This window comes from Antechinus flavipes, chromosome 3 (assembly GCF_016432865.1).
Source record: "Antechinus flavipes isolate AdamAnt ecotype Samford, QLD, Australia chromosome 3, AdamAnt_v2, whole genome shotgun sequence".
Classification (NCBI taxonomy): Eukaryota; Metazoa; Chordata; class Mammalia; order Dasyuromorphia; family Dasyuridae; genus Antechinus; species Antechinus flavipes.
In genome coordinates, this window is record NC_067400.1 from 100018123 (window position 1) to 100041676 (window position 23554).

The window sequence follows — 23554 nt, forward strand, 5'->3', positions numbered from 1 at the left end:
AACAATAATATTTGCTCTCTGGGAAATGATGAGCAGTATACTCTCAGGGAAAAAAAAAACCTGGAAAGTCCTCCATGAACAAAGTGAAATATTGTATATAAAGTAATAGCTATGTCCTGAGATGACCAGCTGTAAATAACTTTGTTATTCTCAATAGTACAATCATTCACAACTACTCTGAAAGACTTATGAAGAAAAATACTATCCATAAGCAGAGAAGGAACTGATTGTGTCTGAATACAGATTGAAGCATTCTTTATTTCTCTCTTTCTTTATAACTTAATTTTTCTTGAGGCTTTATTTTCAGTGGATTGGGAGATATATGTTTTTTTTCACAACTCGACTTTTTATAAAAATGTTTTAATTGAATTTTAAAGGAAGATAAGAGGCAGGTGTGAGAAGAGAGAGCATGCCAGGCATAGAGAAAAGGGAATTAGAAGATATGAAATCTAGAGATGGAATATCCTGTTTGAATAACAGCAAAAGTTCCTCAAACAAACAACAAAAAAGTATTTATTAAAAGCTAATTATGTGTCATGACTATGGAGGTACTAGGGTACCAAGGTACAACAAACAATAGAATTTTTTTCCTTCCAGCAGCTTACATTTTATCCTGCCAAGATTTTTTTGGATGATGATTCTGTCACAGCATGTTAAATATGTCTCCTATCTTTTGCCCTCTGTGGTTTTCCTATATCATTCCTCTGCTCAAAAAAACTGTAGTGGCTCCCTACTTCCATAAAGAGAAAATATAGAATACTCTAATTGGCATTTAAAAATGATTATACCTATATTGGATTACTTGCTGTATAGGGGAGTAGGTTTGGGGGAAGAGAAGGAAAAAAATTTGGACCCAAGGTCTTGCAAGGGTGAATGTTGAAAACTATCTTTGCATATGTTTTGAAAATAGAAAGCTATTATTAAAGAAAAATAAAGTGATATGCCATAAAGTTCAAAAACAAAACAAAAACTAATTATATTATGGCTAGGTTACTTTTCTAGAATTTTTGTACTTTCTGTCAAACATATTGTATTTCAGCTAAAGTTGAATTTATTGCTACTTCTCATATGTTATTGTATTATTTAACTCTGAATATGAAATTACTCTCTTCTCACTTCCATCTCTTAGAATCTCACGTTTCTTCAACATTCTTATAAAAGAGGTCTTTCCTGATTTTATCTGCTGCTTCTAGATTGCCCCAGCTTCCACTTTCAAATGACCTTATTTTCCTTTATATTTTTAAGTTGACTTATGAATATGTATTGCTTTTTCAAACAGAAAGATTTTTAGGACAGGCAGGAATTATTTCATTTGTGTCTTTGAATCCTTAGTGCCCAACACAGTGCGTAACAGACCATTTGCTTCTTAATGAAGGCCTCCTGATTAATTTCTTCAAGAATTAAATATATCAAGCAAGCAGAGAACTTAAGTAAAAATTCTACCATGAATGTCCAGGTGCTTCCACAACTTCAAAGTTACCAAATTATATTATTATATAATACAAATCTTTCTTTCTCATAACAAAAGCATAAGCACTGCTCTATCTATTTATAGGTCCTATAAAAACAGAAACAAGGTTGGTAGGTCATGGTTCAATATTGGTGAAGTTATTGACTCCTCATGGATTCTGCTTCCTTTTCTTTAACAGATACTAATTAAGCATTTAAATATATTTGTTATAGAATTTTGTTAGGTATCAAAGTCAAGATCACTTTGGCCTTTTTCTAAACATTCAGTTTGTTTTTCCCTTTTAGGAAATCAGTAAAATATTTTCCTTTATCTAGTCCTGTAATATACCTTCTGTTTTTCACAACATCATAAAATGGTTCATCACAATTACTTGTTCTTTCAGTATCCCAATAATAGTTCATCTAGATGAGACAACCTGCAATCAACAAGAGCACCTGGATGCTCTCACTTTATATTCTCTATTTCAATTCCCTGTTAGACTTTAAAAAAAAAATTTAGACCAAAAGGTCATTTTTGGAAATAATTATGTGTCCATTTTTATGAAGAGGATTCCATTTGTTACAAGATGCCTTCATATGTGTCCTTTTTATGAAAAAGTTTCCTTTGTTACAGAATGCCAAACATGGTTGAACTGTCTCTAGTAGAAATTTTCTTTCTAGCTACAGAACTGAAAAAAAAATCTTATGTTCACTGATATCTTTTGCTAATATGCGATCTTTATTTACAAAAGTACCTTTCCTCAAATCCCTTGTAACAAGCAATGATTATATTATGAGAAAGTACTGAAAGGTTTAATGGTTATTTCATGAAAGTCCTTTTTGACTTCTTAGAAAATGATAGAACTGATTGATGTTACATGTAGTAGAATGTTAGCTTCTTAAAAGGAGGGATTGTTTTACTTGTCTTTTTATCCCAACTCCCTAACAATAATTTGAATGCAGTAGGTATTTAATTAATAGGCGGAATTTAAAAAAAATAACAACAAAAGCAATCAAAATTTAATGCTATAGATCAAAATGTCCAAGCTTGGTGCAAAGTAAAATTATTAGAAGACAATTTCCCCATATTTTTGTACACATAGAGATTTTAAGTATGGAAAACTGCATATAATGTAAGACATTTTCATTTTATTGGTTAGTTTTGCTGAATTGGTTTTGTCCCTCTTTTTTTTTTTTTTGTTTTGCTTTATAGCCAAGTTCTCTGAGAAGAAAAGAGAAAGGAATACCTTGAGAAATAATGGAGATGTAAAACAAGATCCATCAATTAAATTTTATTTTAAACCGTATGAATGTTTGTTAAGAGTAAACCGGAAAATGGTAGTGCCTGGGAAGGTACAAAATTGTAGGGTTCCCTCTTATAGTTATAATGGCACTTATAATGACATCTTTCAGAGACTCTTCCTGTTACCATATTTGGATAGAACTGAGATAAAGATTGGGATTGGAACTATGTTTACATTAGTAAGAGAACTGTTAAGTGAAGAAACTTCTTTTATCAATGAAAGTCAATACATTTATTGCAACTAACAGCCTGAGAGAGCTGCCTAAAACACTGAGAAGATTAAATATTCAAAATGTCAAAAGATTTTTTAAAAAAATCCTACATGTATGCTTTGAAATATAAGAGAAAATACAGCTTTTGTAGACAACAATTATATGCTATTTGTATCAAAGGATAGTTTCCCTTTAAAGACAGATGCTAACAGATTAGTGAATGAAATGTGTTTGAATTTTCATTCAAAACATGGTGATAAATTTAAAGTTTTTCATTTAAATGGATAGAGGACTATGTTCTATTTCATAAAAATCACAAATGAGCTTTACTTTTGATCTCATGATAATTACTGCATGGATATAATGAGGGAATGTTTAAAAAGATATTCAAAAAACCAGTTAAATTTCATTTAGCCAAAAGGAAATGCTTTTTTCTCTGGTTCCTAACTCATACAGAAGTAATCATATCTAGAAGAGATAAGACATTTTATAATATAGCATGCAGAAGCACAAACAACATTTCAGCAACAATTCATCATCTTAACATAACAAATTCCTATTTCTTGTGCCCTTAATGCCAGAATTTCTTAAAGATGACAGAAAATATCTTCTGATATATAACTATTATAATGTCCTTGAGGAGGTACAGGAGGTGATACTTAAACTGTTTTAATTACAAAGTTTTTAGTTGCAATCTAGCCTAAAATAAAACAAAATAAAAATTGAATTACTTATTAGTACTGCAGGGAATAAACAACTGACCCTTAAAAACTATTAACATGGGTTTGTATGCATCTCCTGCTTTAGTTTATTAAATATACTCTCAGATCAATGGACTATTTCTAACTACTCTTCCAACTTACATGAATTAAACTTTAAGAAAAAATCAGTAGCTGTTCTAATGACTGATGGTTTAATTCCAAATAATCATAGTTTAAATATATAATGCCCATTTTTTCAAAAGAAAAACAAAAAATTTAAATTTGTTTAGTCTCTGAATTAACTATGTAGATAAATTATCATCATCATGATTATTATGGCTACTAATAATGATGGCTGGGCCTTACATGGTATTATAAAGCTTGCAAAAGCTTTTATCCTCTAACAACCCTGGGAGGCAAGTGGTATCATCCTGATTTTACAGAAAAGAAAATTGAGATCTTGGGTTACACAGTGTCTAAAGTTGGATTTAAACTTAGGTTTCTTAACTCTAAGTTCTGTTCTCTACCCATTGTGCCACCTAGATATCTTAAATTGTCTATTTCCCAATCATTAATTATGGACAAGATGGGTAGCCACAAATATTATAGATAAATATGAAATTAGGAGTAGCTTTGATTCTAACTAATGAAAAGTATTTTAATGGAAAAATGAACAAGTATTTTAACTAGGGTCATAAAATGTTATGCATAAGTCTATTCAATAGTTTAAACTTTATCTTAACTCTGTGGTTTAATCATTTGCAGTTGCATCTGACTGTTCAGGACCCCTTTTCTGGGGAGGAAAATGGAAAGACTTCTTGGCAAAGATACAGCAGGTGTTTGTCATTAATTTTTCCAGTTCATTTGCCAAATGAGGAAACTGAAGCAAATAGGATTAAGTGACTTGCACAGTGTCACATAGCTAATAAGCATCTGAGGCCATATTTGAATTCAGATCTCCCTGACTCCAGAGCTACAATCTGCTCAATATCTAACTGCCCACCTTAATTCTACTTTAATGTTACTTACAGAAGGAAATTTTTATTTAAATACACACACACACACACACACACACACACACACACACACACATATATATATATATATATGAAAATTATAACAAAGTACTCTTTAAAGCTACATAAAGTACCATAAAATGATTAAACATATTTTAGTTTAGGTTATAGGTTTCTAAGCTTTTGTTATCTTTTCAGTTACATTGGTTAACTTGCTCTCTCATTACACATTAGTTATTTATTTGATTTCTTTTTTTTCTCACTAATGATCCACAGTAATGGTTCCCATTACATATTAGATAATCTAGGCTTTGTCTTCTAATATATTTTTCTACTATAATAATTAAACATTGAAGAAAAAAAAAGATTATCACCCAGTTAATTGTATGGAATCTGTCAATCAAAGACTATTTATTATTCTGGTGAACATAGCCCAGTGATGGTAAATCTTCTTATAAAGGAAAAAAATAAATCAACTAGTGTAAGTGTATTTTTGTTGCTGAAAGCCTTGAAGAGAAAAAATTAAGAAGACTGATCAGAATAAGATTAATTTTCAAAGATGCAAACAGAAATTATGGAGTATTGTGGATTTGGGCACCTACTGCCACCTGAGCTGTATCATCAATTGCCACAGATATTAAAAAATCAGAGAAAATGTGTAGAATAAGACCGATCAGTTTTAATTTTGAATTCTTCATGATTAATCATGAGACAAATTCTGTAATAGATTTTAAAAATATTCTACTGGATCTGGGATATTATTAATGGAATGACTTTCAACAGTAGAGAGTCCAATGCATTGTTGGCTTCTGATCTCTTTTCCATGTCCTCCTGTAACTTCTCCATAAAAGCTAAAACCACAGTGCTCAAGACTTGCCTCTAAATCTTCTGACACACTGAGCATACTATTGGATGCAGGCTACTCTAATGAGGAATCCCTAAATGACTGGCCTATCTGTTTTTGCTTGACATTACTCTGAAATCCTGCTTCTCTGTAATTTTTCACTGGTGAAACTTTATAGTCTACTTATATGTACCATGCATCTCTCTTCTGTTGTACCTTGGTTGACAACCTACTTTAGTTGTCTACATGACACATAGTCATACAATATAGTTAGGAGAATAGTGTTAAATATATGAGAATTTGTTTCAGAAAAAGCTTGGAAATAATTTTTTTAAGTTATTCTAAAGATTATCAAGACTGCTTTCATTCTTCTGTTTTTTTTCCAGACCCAAATCATTGTCCATTCACAATGTTTGTCCATGATCTATGTACTGATGACCCAGTTCTACATGTTCTGCATGTAACTATATATAATAATAATCTCAGAATTAGATAGTATTTGTCCACTTGGTTTTTTCTACGTAAAGACAAACTGTGTAAGACAAACTCTTCTGAATAACTGAGAATCTCATTTAAGAGCCCCTGCAATGTCTAAGCACTAATACAACCAGCAAAGCTTTATCTTTCAATAGAAGCATCTGGAAGATGCTACTACCTAAGTGGTATCACTATTTGCATTTAGCACCAGACAATCGCTGCAACAGCATCAAATAAACATCTCTCTGTTTTATACATCACTTTTATTAATAATCAGTTCAACAAAGTAATCTTTATATGTGTTACATTTTCCAAGGAATGTTTTATTATTATGACATATGCATAGAAAATACCTTGTTAGAAGAAATCAACTAATTTATACTAGGGACACAGACTCTTTTTTAAGATTAAGAAACAAAATGAGCAAAACTAAAATTATGTATTCTCCACAATTCTCAATTGTGGAATTATAAAGATAGGTTGATCAAAAGAACATATTTTTGAAAGGCTGTTTGGTTCCTTAATCAGACCGCTATCAAGAATTATCTTACTGCTTGGGGCAGAGCAAAGATAACAAGTTAAAAACAGGAACCCATCCAAATTTTCCAAATAGTATCCTCCAAAAACTTTTAAAATAACCCCTTCAAATTGAGTTCTGGAGTGGCAGAGTCAAGAAAAAATCAGGGTGAAATATTGTAGTAGTCTAAGACAATTTAGGAAGTTGGCAGGTGAGGTCTGTGATATAGGATGGACTTGCAGTGGCACCATCAGCAGTGGGCCTTGGAAGTTGCTAACAGTAGCAGCAGAAGCTTTAGGGGCTCTCAGTCCAAAGACAGTAATAACATCAAACATCTGACTAGGAAAAGATTACATGGGACATTTGCAGACACTGGATACAATTGATGCTATTTGCCATTTATTTTCCTTACACATTTCAGGTTGTGTTCTAGAGTAGCAAGGAATGCTTGTAGTCAGTCATAAGGGAGTAGATATCCTGGTCACAGATGCAAAGTAGAGATCACTAGTGCTTGTAGCTACAAGAAAGCAGGGTACTTGGTCACAGTTCCAGGGCCAAGATCACTAGCGCTTATGACTAAGAGGAGCAGGGGTTCTTCATGGGTAAAATCAGGATGCAGACAGGAAAGCAGTGATCATACCTCTCTCAGTTTAAACTATTCTGGAAGACCCCAAAACTCTCAGAACTAGCACTGAAAACAGCAGCATGAAAATGACCTATCACCTGCCATGTAGAGGTCAAATTTAACATACAGTTTAAAGTAAAGAAGTAGGATGGAAAAAACAACAACAAAAAAAGAACTTGACTATCAAAAGCTACAACAAGGAATTGAAGATCAAGACACAATCTCAGAAGAAGACTACAATGTGAAAACCTCTGTAGTCAAAGTGTCAAAGAAAAATAATGCTAAATGGATATAAGCTCAACAAGAATTCCTGAAGAAAAGAATTCCCAGGGAAAGAGAATGATAGAGGAAAAATCGAGGAAAGAAAAAAAAAAAAAATGAGAGTTGTGCAAGAAAATTATGAAAAGAAAATTAACAAGTTAGGTAAAAGAAGCAGAGACACACAGACACAAAAACACACAAAATACTAAAGAAAATAACCCTTTAAAAAACTTATTTGGCCAAATACTACCAGAGGTACAAAAATTCACATTAGAAAAATACTCTTTAAAAACCGCCAAATGTAAAAAAACAGATACAAAACCTTAATGAGAAAAATAATTGCTTAAAAATAGAAAATGAAGAGCAGGTAAATGATACTTCCTAGCTGTGTGACCTTGGGTAAATAACTTGGCCTCAACTGTCTCAGAAAAAAAAAAAGGAATTGGACAAATGGAAGTTAACTCAAGAGACATAAAGAAATTATAAAACAAAAATCAAAAGAAAAAAAAAAAGGAAAAAATAGAAGAAAATGTGAAATATCTTATTGGAAAAACAACTAACCTAAAAAACAGATCAAGGAAAGATAATTTAAGAATTACTAAACTAGCTGAAAACCTTGATCAAAAAAAGAGCTGAGATATTATATTTCAAAAAATTATAAAGGAAAAATGCCCTTATATCTTAAATCCAGTATGGGGTGGCAGATGACACTGTAAGGAGTGAGAAAATATGTAAGCAGTCAAAAAGAAACAATTCAAATACTGTAGAGTTAATTAGGATGAGAGAAGATTTAGTAGCTTTTCCATTAAAGGAGTAAAGGGCTTGAGATATGATATTCCAGTTATGTCTAAGAACTATCCAGCAAAACTGAGTATAAACCTTCAGAGGAAAATATGACTATTTAAGAAAATAGAGGATGAAAAGACCAGAACCGAATAGAAAATCTGACATTAAAATATAAGATTCAAAAGAAACGTAAAAAAGGTAAACATGAAAGAAAAATCTTAAGAGACTCAAAAATTTAACTGTCTACATTCCTAGATGACAAGAAATATATGTAATTTTTAAGAATTGTATTATTAGGGCAATTAGAGTAAATTATGTTGCCATGATCTCAGAAGAAGAAGAAGAAGAAGAAGAAGAAGAAGAAGAAGAAGAAGAAGAAGAAGAAGAAGAAGAAGAAGAAGAAGAAGAAGAAGAGAAGGAAGTAATAAGAAAGAGGAATGTACTGGGAGAAAGGGAAAAATAAAATTATCTCACGTAAGAGAGGCATATGGAAGAGCTTTTACAATGGAAGGGAAAACTGGGAGGTAAGTGGTAATGCTTGAATATCTCTCATAAGAACTGTTTCAAAGAGAAAAGAATGAAATAGATACACACACACACACACACACACACACACACACTTACACTTACTTTCTATTTCAGCTGAGTACAGAACTCAATCCTACCCTATAGGGAAATAGAAGGGAGAAAGATTAGAGAAAGGGTGTTGGGGAAGATGATTAAGGGAAGCGGTGGTCATAAATTTTTGAGGAGGGACAGGATAAAAAAGAGAAGGATAAACAGGAAAAAAGTAAGATGGAAGGAAATATACAGTAATTAGAACAATTAATGTAAATGGGATGAGCTTATCTATAAAATAAAAGTAAATAGTGAAATGAGTTAGAAAACAAAATTCTACCCATCTACTATTAGTAAGACACACTCCTGAAACAGATATACACACATATACACACATTTAAAATAAGATGTATCAGAATTTAGTATGCTTCAGCATAAGTAGAGTAGAAATCATGATATCAAAGCAACAGCAAAAGCAAAAATAGACCTAGTTAAAAGAGATAATCAAAGAAAATATATTATTGATAAAAGTACACACAAAGTAATATCAAAAAAAAAAAAAATTTACAAGTTCCTCTGATAAAGGTCTCGTTTCTCAAGTATATAGGAAGCAAGGCAAATTTATAAAAATAATTAAAAGCTGTTCCACAATTAATAAATTGTCAATAGATAAGAACAGGCAGTGTTTAGAAGAAATCAAAGCTATCTATAGTCACATGAAAAAATGTTCTAGATCACTATAGATAAGAGACGGGCCAATTAAAACAATTCTTAGGTTACCTTGCACTTATTAGAAATGCCAAATCTGGAAGGGATGAAGAAAAATAGATATGCTAGTCAACTATTGGTGGAGTTATGAACTAGTTCAACCATTCTAGAGAAAAATTTAGAACTATGCCATGAAACTGTGCTTATATTTTGGGGAAAAAAAGTCTATAATACAAAGAAATCACAGAAAAAGGAAAAGGACTTATATATACAAAAATATAGCAGCTGTTTTATGGTGTTTAAAGTATCGAAATTTGAGGATAGACCCTCAATTGGGGAGTGATTGAACAAGTTATGGCATATGTGATTATGCTGGAGTACTATTGTGCTGTAAGAAATGACATGAGGGATAATTTCAAAACAATATAGGAAGATCTATATGAACTGGTGCAAAGTGAAGTCAGCAGAACCAAGACATCACTATACAAAATAACAATATTATAATGATGATCAATTGTGAAAGATTTAGCTACTCTGATCCATGAACATTCCAAAGGACTCATGATGAACCAAATGTTATTCGCCTCCAGAGAGAGAAAACTAACAAACTCCAAGTGCAAACTGAAGTATATTTTTGTTGTCTTTTATGAGTATGTGCTAACATGGAAATGTTTTGATTAACTTCACACACATAAATACAAACTCACACATGAAATCATTATCATATTATTTGCCTTCTCAATGGGTGAGAGAGGTGTAGGAAGGAGGGAGAAAATTTTGAACTCAAAATTTAAAAAAAATTTTTTAATGAATATCTAATTTTTGTTCTTCAGGATTATCCAACTCTTCATGACCCCATGGATCATACTTTCTTGGCAAAGACACTGGAATGGTCTGCCATTTCTTTTTCTAGTACATTAAAGCAAATAGAGTACATAAGGACTTCTTTCATGGGTGGGACCTCCAGCCACAGCAGGAATCCTAAACACTCTGAAATTGCATCAGGATCAGGATGTAATCTCCATCATCAATTGGCTTGTGCCTGTGACCTCATAGATTCTAAATAAACTCAGAGGAAAAAGAATTAGATCTCTCTTTTACCCTTTATCCATCTCTTTTCCATCTGGAGCTCGGCTTGGGGAGAGATACTAAGAGGTCATAGAATGAAATGTAAACCATGTGAATAAAGTCTAAGCTTGTTTGCCAAAACTCTCAGGTGCTCTGTTGTGCTCAAACTGTGTCCCTATGAGATAGCAGCCAGAGGATTTATGGAGACCTCAAAAAAGAGGTAAGATTTATAATATTTATTAGAGTGTCTCTGATTAGACCTAGGAATCAAGATCAATTAATGGTAGTTGAGTATGAGAATGGCACTTAACAGCTGTCTTAAATAAATACTAGATACATAAAAAAAGAATATCCTTGATCAATGCATTGAGTGCTTTTATTACAACTTTGTATAGAAGAGATCTGTTGTTCACTAGTGATTAATGTCCTATTTTTCTTTTGGAAATATCAAAGGCTATGTGTTTTCCAAACGTTTGTATTCCTCTTCTCTTACTTTGAAAATCAATCCCTCAATGTTCTCAAAATTGTGTCACCTACCTCCACCCAAATATCTTCTGTGTTTACTTAGTCTAGTCTAGGTATTCTTTTCCTGTTTTCTTTAGAACTACTTCTAGTTTTCTCAAGTAGCATGTATAATTAGAAAGACAGTGCTATGATGTTAAGACTAAATACGGAGCTCTATTTTCACTGATAAAAAAAGACTTGGTAATAAATATTCTTAAAGATATTTAATATACTTAAAGATATTTTAAAAGATATTTAATATTTAATAAAAAATATTTTAATATTTAAAGATAATTTAATATTTTAATCAATTAAAGATTTTCTCTATTAATATTAACAGGTTTTAATGAAAAAAAATTAAATATATTTTTCTTTTTTAAAGGGTTGGGTTCTTTAAAGGAGTTGTCCTTATTTTATCTTTAAATGACTTCAACATTTTTTTAACTTGCTTTTTGTGTGTGGGTGTGCAAATGACTTGTCCATGGTCACAAAGGTAGGAAGAGTTAAATGTCTGAAGCCAGATTTGACTTCAAGGCTGGTGCTCTATCCACAGTGCCATCTTAGCTGCCCCTTACTTGCTTTTGATAAACTCCTTTATCAAATGTCTCTTGGTGTTTTTTAAATCAGGCAATCAATAAATAGTTACCTGTTTCTGAAGCAGAAATAAGGAAGAACTATATTGCAAGCAAAAAGGGTGGCCAGTAAAAGGCACAGAGATTAGAGAGGGAGTATCATGGACACGTGAAGAAAAGCAAAAAAAGGCTAGTGTTGTAAAGGACAAAGTAACATATAAACTAGGGCAGAAAGATAGCTGAGGAACATTTGTGAAGGGCTTTAAAATGCAAATAGAGAACTTTACATTTTATCCTAAGAGCAAAAAGAAGCCACAAACATGTCAGGAAACAGATCACGTTAGAGTTGCTTTATCTGTATACATATGTCTTATCTTTTCATTAATATTGCATTCTAACTTGGTATTAATTAACCTTTAAATTGATTAATTTGTTGTGGCTGATCTGTGTTCTTATTGGACAGAGATCAGTAACCAGATATTTAATGTCTGTTCAACCATGAGTTCAATAGTATAAGTACTTTTTTTTCAATTATAGATCAAATCTTCTCATATTCTCTTGCAAAGCATTTTCCAGATACTTCACAGAGGATCCATCCAGTAATCTTTGGGATTTCACTCTGATTCTTTTTGTATCTCACAAGTAAACATAGAAATAAGTTAAAACTTATTAGCTGTTGTTGCTCATGCTTGGAATAGCGGAAAGACTGGATTTGGAGAGGCCTACGGTTTGAATGCCAGCAATTACCAGCTGCCTGACATTGGGCAAGTCAACTAATCTCTTCAAGTCTTATTTTCTCTTCTATGTAAAGAAAAGTTGGACTATATGGCCAATGAGAATTTTTGTAACTCTATAATTATGATCCCATGAAATATGTAGTTGATGTCAGCTATAATGCAGAATCTATTGCTAACCAAATATGGTAAAGTCTATCACGTTTCCATAATCAATTAAGTGGAACTTATTTTTCTCTGAGATCATGATTTTCTCTGATTATGATATGTGAAAATTATGGAAAAGAATTAGGAACAAAAGTTCCTAATTCTATCTGACAGTTCCTTTGCTCAACCATACTGAACCATATATATACTTAATCCCCTAATCATAAATATATATGAAATGACTGTTCTAAACTATTTTCTCTTCTCTCACCACATTTTCTCTTGGAAATTACATTAACTCTTATGGGTTCAACCATGACTTCTAGTGAACTCACATAGTTATATATATAGCTATAATTTCTAAATTGAAGTTTACACTTGTATCACTAATGATCTATGTTCACATTTAGAACTAATATCCCATAAAGAGCTTAAATTCAAAAAACATGCATTCTATTTTGGACAAAAACAAACTTTTTCATCATTTCCCTACATATTTGTAGAGTACTACATTTTATTTCTGTCACCAAGGAATAAAATTCTGGTGCTATTCTCAGCCCCTCATTTTCCCTCACCTCACATAGGTGATCTTGTCAAATCTTATGAATTCTATATGTAAAACATCTCTTAACAGATATAACTGCCACCTTAATTCAGTCCATTTCCTCTTGCTTGGACTACTTCCATTTAGTTTCCTAGTCTCAAGTTTCCAATTTGTCCATATTGTTGTCAAAATCTAACCATATCACTCTATGGGTCCATCAACTCCAACAGCTCTTACTGCCTGTAATATCAAATGTAAATTCCTCAATTTAGGTTTCAAATACTCTTAGAATCTTGTCCCAACTCATCTTTCCAATCTTGCTGTATATTACTCCCAGCCTAGCACCATTCCATTCAATCCAAATAGAGTACTACTTTCTGTTCATTACACACAACACTGTATCTTCTGTCTTTATGCCTCATTGACCATTATCCAAGACAACAATGTGGGCATTTCTTACTTTTGCTGCAAAAAACCCCTCTTCCTTCAAGATGCAGGCAAGCACCATTTTCTATGTGTAACTTTTCCAAATCCTTTAAACTGTTAGTGCCCTTTTTTTTCTAGACAGTATATGTAATTATTTTTTATATATTAGTATTTACTTATTGAGTATAGAGGTATATATATATATACATATATATATATATATATATACACACACACATATATATATACACACATATATATGTGATTATGTGTGTATATATGCAAATACATATATATTTCAATATTACACATATTCTTGCTGTCTCTCCTATTAGAGGATTTCTTGTAACTTTCATTTACTATATCTGAATTTCTGGCATTTAGCATAATTCCTGGAACATATTAAGAGCTTAATAAATACTTTTTGATTAACTTCTCTGGACCCATAAAAATATATCTTAAGATTCCTGCTGCAAATGTAAATGTTAAAATATATAAACAATTTAGTCAAGATTTCAACATTCTACATTAAATTGCTAGTTTTCTGTCCATTTTAAGAAGGACAAACATGGCTACTAGATTTATTTACTGTAATCTATAATTCTCCTTATAAATACTTTAAATATAATATGAAAATATAGAATAACAATTTTCATGAAATCAACAGTTTCTCCACAATACACAGAGTTTGCACTTCCTATCTAATGGTTCACTTCCTATAAGAAATACATAAGGCAACAAAACTCTACCATCAATTTAGAAATTATCTTCAAATTTGTAGAGAAGGAAATCCTGCAAAATTATTGCCTTGAGGACAACTTGATTTCATTTTTTTTAGTAGTTTTATTCATTTATTAGTTCATATATAAGGTTTATTTCATAGGTCAGATGAATGTCTCTTCAACTACAATCCACATGCAATTTATCCAAATGTCAAGTGATCTGAATGAGTCAAAATAAATAAACCTATCTACAAATAGATGACTCTAAAGTTGTAAAATACAAAAGTTTTTCCTTCTCCCAAACATTCCTTAAAAGATAAAGATAATTAAATATTAAGAATGATAACATCTTTCTTTTTGTTATGGAAGATTTGTAACTGCATTAGTAAGGAGTTAACAAAACTGCCTCATTTTAATAATGTTGGTTTTGCATCTAATTTGTTAATGTTTTTCAAAAAATCTTTTTGAATACTTAACTGAAAGTATTTTAAATAAAAGAAAGACCTTCCTCTCTGAAATGTCAAAGGAAATCTTTGGAATAGCTTATTGTAAAAAGGATTAAGAGCTATTTTGGGTTTGGTAAAATTATACCCTAAAAATACAAACTGATCTTGAGTATAAAGAATTAAATTCATAGCTAAATTTTTTTTATAAAAGTGCTCCATAATCAGTCAGGAGGAATCTGTTAGACCAGCTATTAAGAATTTCAGGATTCATCCCATTTTGAATTAAAACTTCTGATAATAGTTTAACAAGGGAAAGAAATTACAAAGGTATAATGTATATACATGGGAATTTCAAAACTTAAAAAGTAAGTTCTTACTGCTAGACAGTATTGACTGTTAAATACAAAAGTAGTTATGAAGTAACTGAAGAAGTCAAGGAAACTATAAGTAAGATGTTACAAGAAAGAAATGATTATTTTAAATGGTCAAAGTAGATTTACATTACCGTGAACATAGTCCTGAAGTTATTTAAATCAGTAAAAAATTCCTCCACAGATACTTTCTTCATGTCAATAGCATAATAGCCCATTATGCACTGGTATGATTTTTCCATGTTTTCATGCATTCTTGAAAGTTTCTGGAACTGATCTTTTGCAGAGGTCACAAAACTGTATGTTACAGTTAAGGTAGTATGGATGTAAAAGTTAATGACTTAATAAATATATCTCTTTTACAATAACACACTGTTCATATGACATTAATGTAATATTTCAATTATCTGCTAACTTCTTTCAAAAGATAGTAAATGGCTTATCAGTGTAATTTTAAAATCATTTATATACATTTTAGTTTGATAAAATCTAAACTAATCCAACATTTTTAAGAGAATTTCAAAATTCTCTTTTTCTTTATGTATAAATATTTGTAAGGTTCGTGCCAAAAAAAAAAGAGAGAGAGAGCTATACTTTTAACTCCACAAATCTGTTTTAGTTATATCTCATTTGATTGTAAGAGTTAAAGCATAAGAAAACTCACAAGTCATCTAATTCAATTCCTCATTTTACAAATGATGAAATTGAGGGTCATAGATATGAAATGGCATGACCAAAGATACGCAAGTATTAAGTGGCAGGGGTCTGGAATGATGTCTTGAGAAAGTGGGATTTGAGTTTAGCTTGACATTAAGAGAAACAATGTCATCTTTACAGAAAAAAAAAATGAAGATCATGGAACTTACATCATTGAACTAATAAAAATAACTTAATTGGGACACCAAGCCACATTTTGACTACCAACAGAATTGGGGAAGGAGTTATGAGAAGAAGGTTGAGACTGGAAAAAGAGTCTCAAAGATTTATATGTTTTGTTATTTAAATCAAAACACGTGGAATATTATAAAGTAAAAATTATCACACACAATAAAGAATGTGTATGAAGGCTGATCCTTTCCTCTTCTTGAAAGGAAGAATTTGAAGGACAATGATCCATTTCCCAAGTAATTTTTCTATAAACCAGGCAAGAAAGTGAAATACAAATCATTTCCAACATTCTCAGAAGCAAATCAAATAGATGAGTCAGTAAATAGAATAATCATCAAAATGACATAGTATTGGTTAACAATTAGAGAGGATGAGCAGAAAAATTTTAATGGAAAATTATTAGATACAAAACACAGAGAAGCAAAGAATCACATTGTTATAGTGTTTGATAAAAGATTTAAGGTATTGAGTTAAGTACTCATTCAACAAAAGTGAACTGAAAACCACAAAAGCAATCCAGACACCATTTATTATGATAAGTTCCAAATGGATAGGTTTCTTAGACATAAAGCAAGATATTATGAACAAATTAGCACCATTTTAAGCATAGTAAGGCAATTAATAAAATTAATAAAAACTGAACTAAGATTTTTAGGAAACCATGCAGAGAGAAAAGATTCAAATTTATAAGAGTAATTGATATTTTGCAGAGGTCTAAGTATTTTTATTTATCAAGTATTTAACTAGCCAAAATGATTCTAAGAAAGAAATCTAAACTATATTTATCCACATGAATCAAAGTTCCAAATCAAATCACTCATAAAGACAAATAGGAAGAAAAATAACTCTGTGAAAACATACTTATTAAACTGGAATGCTGGTCAAATGGGAAAACAACAAATTTCTGAGGAGCTGTAGGAAAACAAGGATATTAATTAACTTTTGGTAGAACTGTTAATTGGTTTAGCTATTCTGGAAATTAATTTAGAAATATGCAATTATTAAATTGCAGGTCAACAATACCTCAAAGAAATATGAACAGATTAATTGTACCAAAACACCTATATAAATTCTTTGTGTTTGTGTGATGTATGACAAATTATTACGAGGCTGTCCCTCAACGAGGAAATGGTTGAACAAATTATGGTATATGAATGCAATGGAATATTATCATATTATAAGAAATTATGAAAGGGATAATTGCAAATTATGCAAAAAAATAACTGGGAAGACTTGTATAAACCAATATAGAATAAGCAGAAATGAAAACATTTATATAATAGCAACACTACAAAGACAAAAGCATCAAAAGATTTTAAAACTGATCAATGTAAAGACCAACCATTATTCCACAAGAACTGTGAAGAAGCATATGATATACATTTCCTCAGACAGAGGTGATAGACTTGAGGTGTAAATATGAATTGATAGACAGACAAATAGATATTTGTTATTTATTTTGTTACAAGAGTTCTGATTTCCTTTTTTAAAGAATAAAACTTTATTTGGAGAAATATATTTTTATAATTTGGAAAAAAAAATAAGAAAAGGATCTTTAAAAAGTGCCTTACTTAAAAGATCATCATATGGATTTAATTGCAAGTCCACACTATGGTATATTAAAACATTAGTTATTTATTGTTCACCTGTCATAAAAATATGTTTTGCATGTGAAGGTTACAAAATCATGATTATATATGTGGCATATTTAATCAAAGAGTTATCAATTTTAGTATAATAGAAATACTAGACTCATAGGCTTGAGTTATATAGTCATGATGATGGTGGTAGCAAAGCTCACTGACATGGACAATTTTAAGAGGTAGTGACTAGGAGGGAAAATGTCATGAAATGGTAGCTTCCTGGTGAGACAAGAAAAACTGTACTCTTGGTGGAAAAGAACTCTTTAATTTTTATTTCCTGAGGTAGATCTTCCCCATTAGAAGATCTGCTGATCTGATTTATTTTCACTTTATCTTTTTTGACTTTTTTAGCTACTAGACTTGAAGTCATATTTTATCATAATAGAAGAACATCTGTGGATTGAACAAAAGGACAAATAACTCAGGGATCTAGGAGACACTCACGAAGTTAAATTAATAAATAAGATACTTTTGTCTATCCTCAGCCTCAGTAGCTTTGTGAATGCAAATGCCAAGAATTGTAGGGTTGATATGAACCAATCACCCAACATTTGTCTTATCAGTAGTAAGCTCTATAAACAAACTAACTATATCTAGTATAAAAATATTTTCTTTAAGTCTTGTGGTAGAGAAAAAGGTGGTGCTGGGGCTAGAATATTCCAGGCGTTATTAACAAATCTCCTTATCTGATGGATTGTTCTTTGAATCAAAGAAAAACTATATAAGTTTCAACTATGTAGTTGATTCTGTGAAAGATAACTAAGACAAAACACTTGTCCTAAAAGAGATAACAATCTAGGTAAGCTATAGAAGGCTAAAGCACAGAAAAGAAGTTAAGAAAAGAAAAATCAAGTGTTACAGGGATAGACTTTTGAAATGAAAGGGATGATTATCATGGGTTATAATAATTAATATAAGAGAGGATATGAGTTGGCTTTCAATAAAAGTTCATTGTTCAAATATCAGCTAAGTATAAGAAAAACTTTTGAAAGACTGTATTACAACATTACATATATAAATATCTTGTCAAAAACATCAAAGAAAATATGCTGCTTAAACACTAAATATTAATATTCCAAAGTGTTCAACTATAACTGGTGAAAGTTTGACTCCTGATGACAAACTCAGAACTCACATTATTTTTACATTGCCACAATGTATGTTGTGAATACTTTCAAAGGAAACATCCAAAATTTTTGAAAAACTTTATAGATTATTTGTATAATCCAAATCACATGACAGAATTATTTTCTGTTCTTTGAAAATTTTAGGTTAAATAAACACAGAAATGCAATTTTTAATTTAATTGAATGTAAGGCATTTTTACTTCATTTCATGTACTTGTATAATTTTAGGATAAATTGATGATTCTATAAAGAATCAACAATTTTTAAAACCTTAACTTAGTTAGTTTAGTTATGTGATTGTGAAAATATTGGATACAATATTATGTGTTAATCCCTCTTTCTCTAGAAACTTATAATTCCTTTCATGGTTTAAATAACTTTTAAAGAAATAACACAAATATCTACTTCTTGATATTTGACAATTACAGCAAAAAGAGGGTAGGATTTAGAAAATTAGTTTAATATAAATATGTCATGTAGTATTGGAAACTAATGTGAACAAATCACACAAAAAAATTTGAGAAGAGTTGAATTGTTAATGCATTTTTGTAAGATTAATTACTTTCAGTCTGATGATTCCATTGGTGGTGGTTGTTTCTTACTTTAAAAGGATTTGAGAAATGGAACATTAGGGTTTATCTTACTGATTTTTTTCTTTAATTTTGACTTAACCAATTAAATGTGAGATAGAATGGCACATTGGTATATACTGTTTTCAAAGTGGTATTGCAATAAATATCTGATTATCTATATATACTAAGGACAACTGAAATAAAGCAGGAGGTTAGAGTGTGGAACAAAAAATTATCTTCAAATGGAACTTTGAAAATATCTTGTCAGAACAGTTTTACATGGAAACATCATTTCTTTTACTTCTCATTCCATTATGAAAATACAAATTAAACAATAAAAAATTTCAGTCAGTTTTATTGCAATGTTATTGCAAATTGAGAGTAAATCAAAATAATGCCATATCAAGCATATCAAGAAACAATATATTAAACTGTATTTAAAATAATGATTTTAACACAAAAGTGTCTAAAAGAAGAGGAGTTATTAAAAAAAAATTCTGAGTCTATATAGTGTTCAAAAAATTAGCAGTTGTGAACTTAAAATTCAGCAATATCCATTTAGCCAATCAGCAATCTCAATGTGACCTAATGAGTATATGATTAATGGAGCTAAAATATATGGTTTCATTCACAAATTGGCAACTGAAGCTAAATTTTCTTTTAACTTTAGTTGATCTGTGCAGTTTATTAAAACAAAAAATGGCATAGTGCCTGAGTTTTAAATGATGTTATTTTGAAACTAGATTAGAAACTAGACATCTAGTTGCATAAATGATATTATTGTGATGGAGAAGTCTTTTGATCTGTTATTGAATTTTTCAATCTGTATATCATAATATAGTGCAACTAATTAACTCTTTCAACTTCTCAAAGATCTTTTCCTCTTCTTTGCAAGAATTCCATCAGAATAAAATACTTGAAATTACTTTTAAATAATCAATACAAATATATTATTTATCTTAATTTTATTTTTTAATAAATAAGAAAATAAATAAGAAATAAGAAATAATCATTATTGATATTCTTTTTTAAAAGGAAACTAGTTATAAGACAGATATTTTACTTTGTGTTTCACAAAATAGCAGTATGCCTGAAAAATTGTGTAAAAACAAAAGTTTGATGAATAAACCAGTAGTCTTTTTATTGGAAAGTGAATCATTCTCTCTCAATTTAGAGAGAGCAATTTGCGTCTTTAGTACCAAATCATCTGCATCCAGAAGGACTATGGGGACAGAATATAGATCACAACATAGTACTTTCATTTTTATTGTTTTTTTGCTTGTTTTTTTCCTCCCTATTTTTTTTCCTTATTGATCTGATTTTTCTTGTGCAACATGATAAATTGGAAATATGTTTAGAAGAACTGTACATGTTTAACCTATATTGGATTGCCTACTGTCTAAGGGAAGGGAATTGGGGAAAAGGAGGGAGAAAAATTTGAAAAACAAAGTTTTGCAAGGGTAAATGTTGAAAATTATCTGTATTGTATGAAAATGACATATATTTTGAAAATAATAAGCTATTATTTAAAAAGTGCTGGATTTTATTTAAAATATTGAGTCATAAAGACTCATAGTGCTTTAAAAAAGAACATAGGGAGGTCAGAGGAATCAAATGATCTAGCAACTATCTACTCAAAGGGAAAAATAATACAATAATGATTATATCATGAATTCTTTTCTCTTCTCTGATATTACATTTCTCCTAATACTTTGGATTTCTTTTTTCAACTTTTATTTTAATTTGTGTATATATTTTAATTGTGAGTGTGTATATTTTCACGCCTTTCTTATAAGTAAAAGGTGTATCTTTTTCCACATGTGAATCTCCAATACATAGAATGATATGTTTTAGAATATTTAATATTTATTTTGTTAAGATTTGCTTTTTCTTTCTTAGACTATTTCTTAAATTCTTAGACCTTTCTGATGGAATCTGAACATCAACAAACATACACATTTGCTATAAAAAGAACAAGAAAGAATAATATGAGAAACTGAACCTGTATATATAATTTGTTTCACATATATACAGATATGAATGAAATAAAAAATATACACATATACATACAAACATATGAATGAAATAAAGTAGTAATAAAAGTGTTCTGTGTATCCTTCTATACCTCTGCTTTCTGCTGTATATTTAAATTGATGTTATTTTTGGGGAGGCATGTATCATCACCACCAATTAGCCTCCCTTCCCATCTACCATCTCTCTGTATACAAAAAAGAATATTCAGGTAACAATAAAACTCACCAGTCATGGATAGAAAAAACATATCTCATTCTGAATCTCTAGAAAAAAAATGAACTCATATTTTTTCAGTGTGTGTTTTTCTACTTGAAACAAAATCATACAAGGATAAAAGATGGATTTACGATTTTATTGGTAAAAAGAACTCTCAAATGTGGACCTTCTCTCTACTACAAGAGATCTATACATTCTCTGCAACTTTAAGTTATTAAGTTATAAAGAATATTAAGAGTGTTGCCAGAATTTTTCCAGGGTCCCACAATCAGTATTTGTCAGATGAACTTAAGACTTTTAGTTTTGTAGTTGGATCACTTTCTACTTTATCACATGTATCTCACATCATTTATCTGCTAAAAATAACTATATACAAGCTAACTGTTCCAAAATGTAAGCCATTTATTTCCTTTTCTGAAGGTATTATGATTATGATTATTATTGTTATCATTATTATTAAGTTCATTTCAGTGAAAGGGAATCTGAGACAAAGAAACTGTATTTCAATTATAGCTATTAAGCTGGATTTACAATCAAGTGAAATCCGGTAATGCTTGTGTTTAAGTTCCTCCTCTGATTACTAACTGGCTATCTGAAACATTGGGCAAGTCCCTTAATCTGTAGTTATTTTTGTCAACTTTCTAAAGCTATACATTGCAGAGGTATACCTCCATTGGTAGAGGGAGGTTCATATATTAATATCATAGTCCCAGGCCTTCCTGCTATACTGATTAAACTAAACACAAAAATAGGTTTTTGTTTCTAGTCAAGGAATGAGAATGGTCAAAGATGAACCCTATTTTTTTTAATGGAAAATTTACTGTTACTGTTAAACAAAAGAAAAATTTCAACTATAATTTAGACTTCTTCAGGGTTTTGTCTAAGAAAATAAATGGGAATTTCAAATCAGGGACAGAAAACATGACTCAGATATCAAAATATAAGAGTGGAGAAAGAGGGGTATTTCTTCTCTACTTTCTAATACAAAAATAATTCTGTGAAACTACTGTATGTCTTTCAAAGATGGACACAATAGCCAAATATTTCTTACAGATTAGGATTTTTGTCCATGTATTTAATGGTAAATAGTTCTACTCATATCTCTTAATGGGATTAGCATGACACAATTATACAAATATAATTATGGATAAAACATATGATAAAAACAAGTCTCTATCTAAGCTGACATAATGCAATGATGCCAAACCAGAGTTTCAGAGGGGTAGGAGGAGGAGAAATTAAACTGATAATTCCTTTGAGGAAAAATACAAAGCTAGAAATTCCACAATCTTACGATTTAATAAAATCAATTTAAAAATTTGTACTATAACTAAATTCCTTAGAGAAAAATGTCTTTGTCAGATTTTTAAGCTATTTCTTCAAAAAATGACTTAGAAGTTATGGCTGATGGAGTCCTTATTAGTATGAATTAAACTATATACAAATTTAAGAGATTATTGTAATTTCATTGCACTAATTTATGTAAAGTACTGCTTTCATGATTCTCATTTTCAACACATTCTCAAATCACATATTTGATATATACTATATTTAACTATACTTAAAAAAATATTCAAACTTAAACCCTAACAGAGAATATGAAAGTTATTTATCTAAACTTGGCTAAATACATGTGTACTTCAGATTTTTTTTTTGATCCCCTAATTCCTTCATTTACAAGGTCTAAGAAAATCAAATAATTTGCCATTCAAGTATAATCTACACAATTACATTTAATATTCTAAATCTCACTTCTTTGCCATTCCGAAAGTAAACAAGGCTTTTCAGTAAATAGATTTAATTGCTTTTAGACTAGTTTGTCTAACTAAGATGAACAGCAAACTAGAGCAATCTGAAGCCTGCAAGAATATTTATGATTATAAGCTTTGTCAATATGAAAGTGCACCAACTGTTCACATATCTGACTTCCAAAAGATACAAGAATGCTAATCAGTTCATTAGAGGCTTCTAGGTTGGGATATTTAGCAACAGGATATAGTTGCTTGCTTGTCCATGAAATATAATTCTACTCAGAATGAAAAATTGTTTCCAACAAAGCACTATCTTTCCTGGTCTGATTGCA

The 23554-nt window shown here is 30.4% G+C and overlaps 1 protein-coding gene across 1 annotated transcript in view; it reads right to left on the reverse strand.

Moving 5' to 3' along the window:
* The window catches only part of DIAPH3 (diaphanous related formin 3), a 419718-nt gene that overhangs the window by 153376 nt on the left and 242788 nt on the right, over positions 1-23554 (reverse strand). Inside the window, exon 23 of the mRNA XM_051983890.1 lies at positions 15126-15289. Within this exon, the coding sequence (XP_051839850.1) occupies positions 15126-15289 (164 nt within the window). The remainder of the gene's footprint in view (positions 1-15125; positions 15290-23554) is intronic.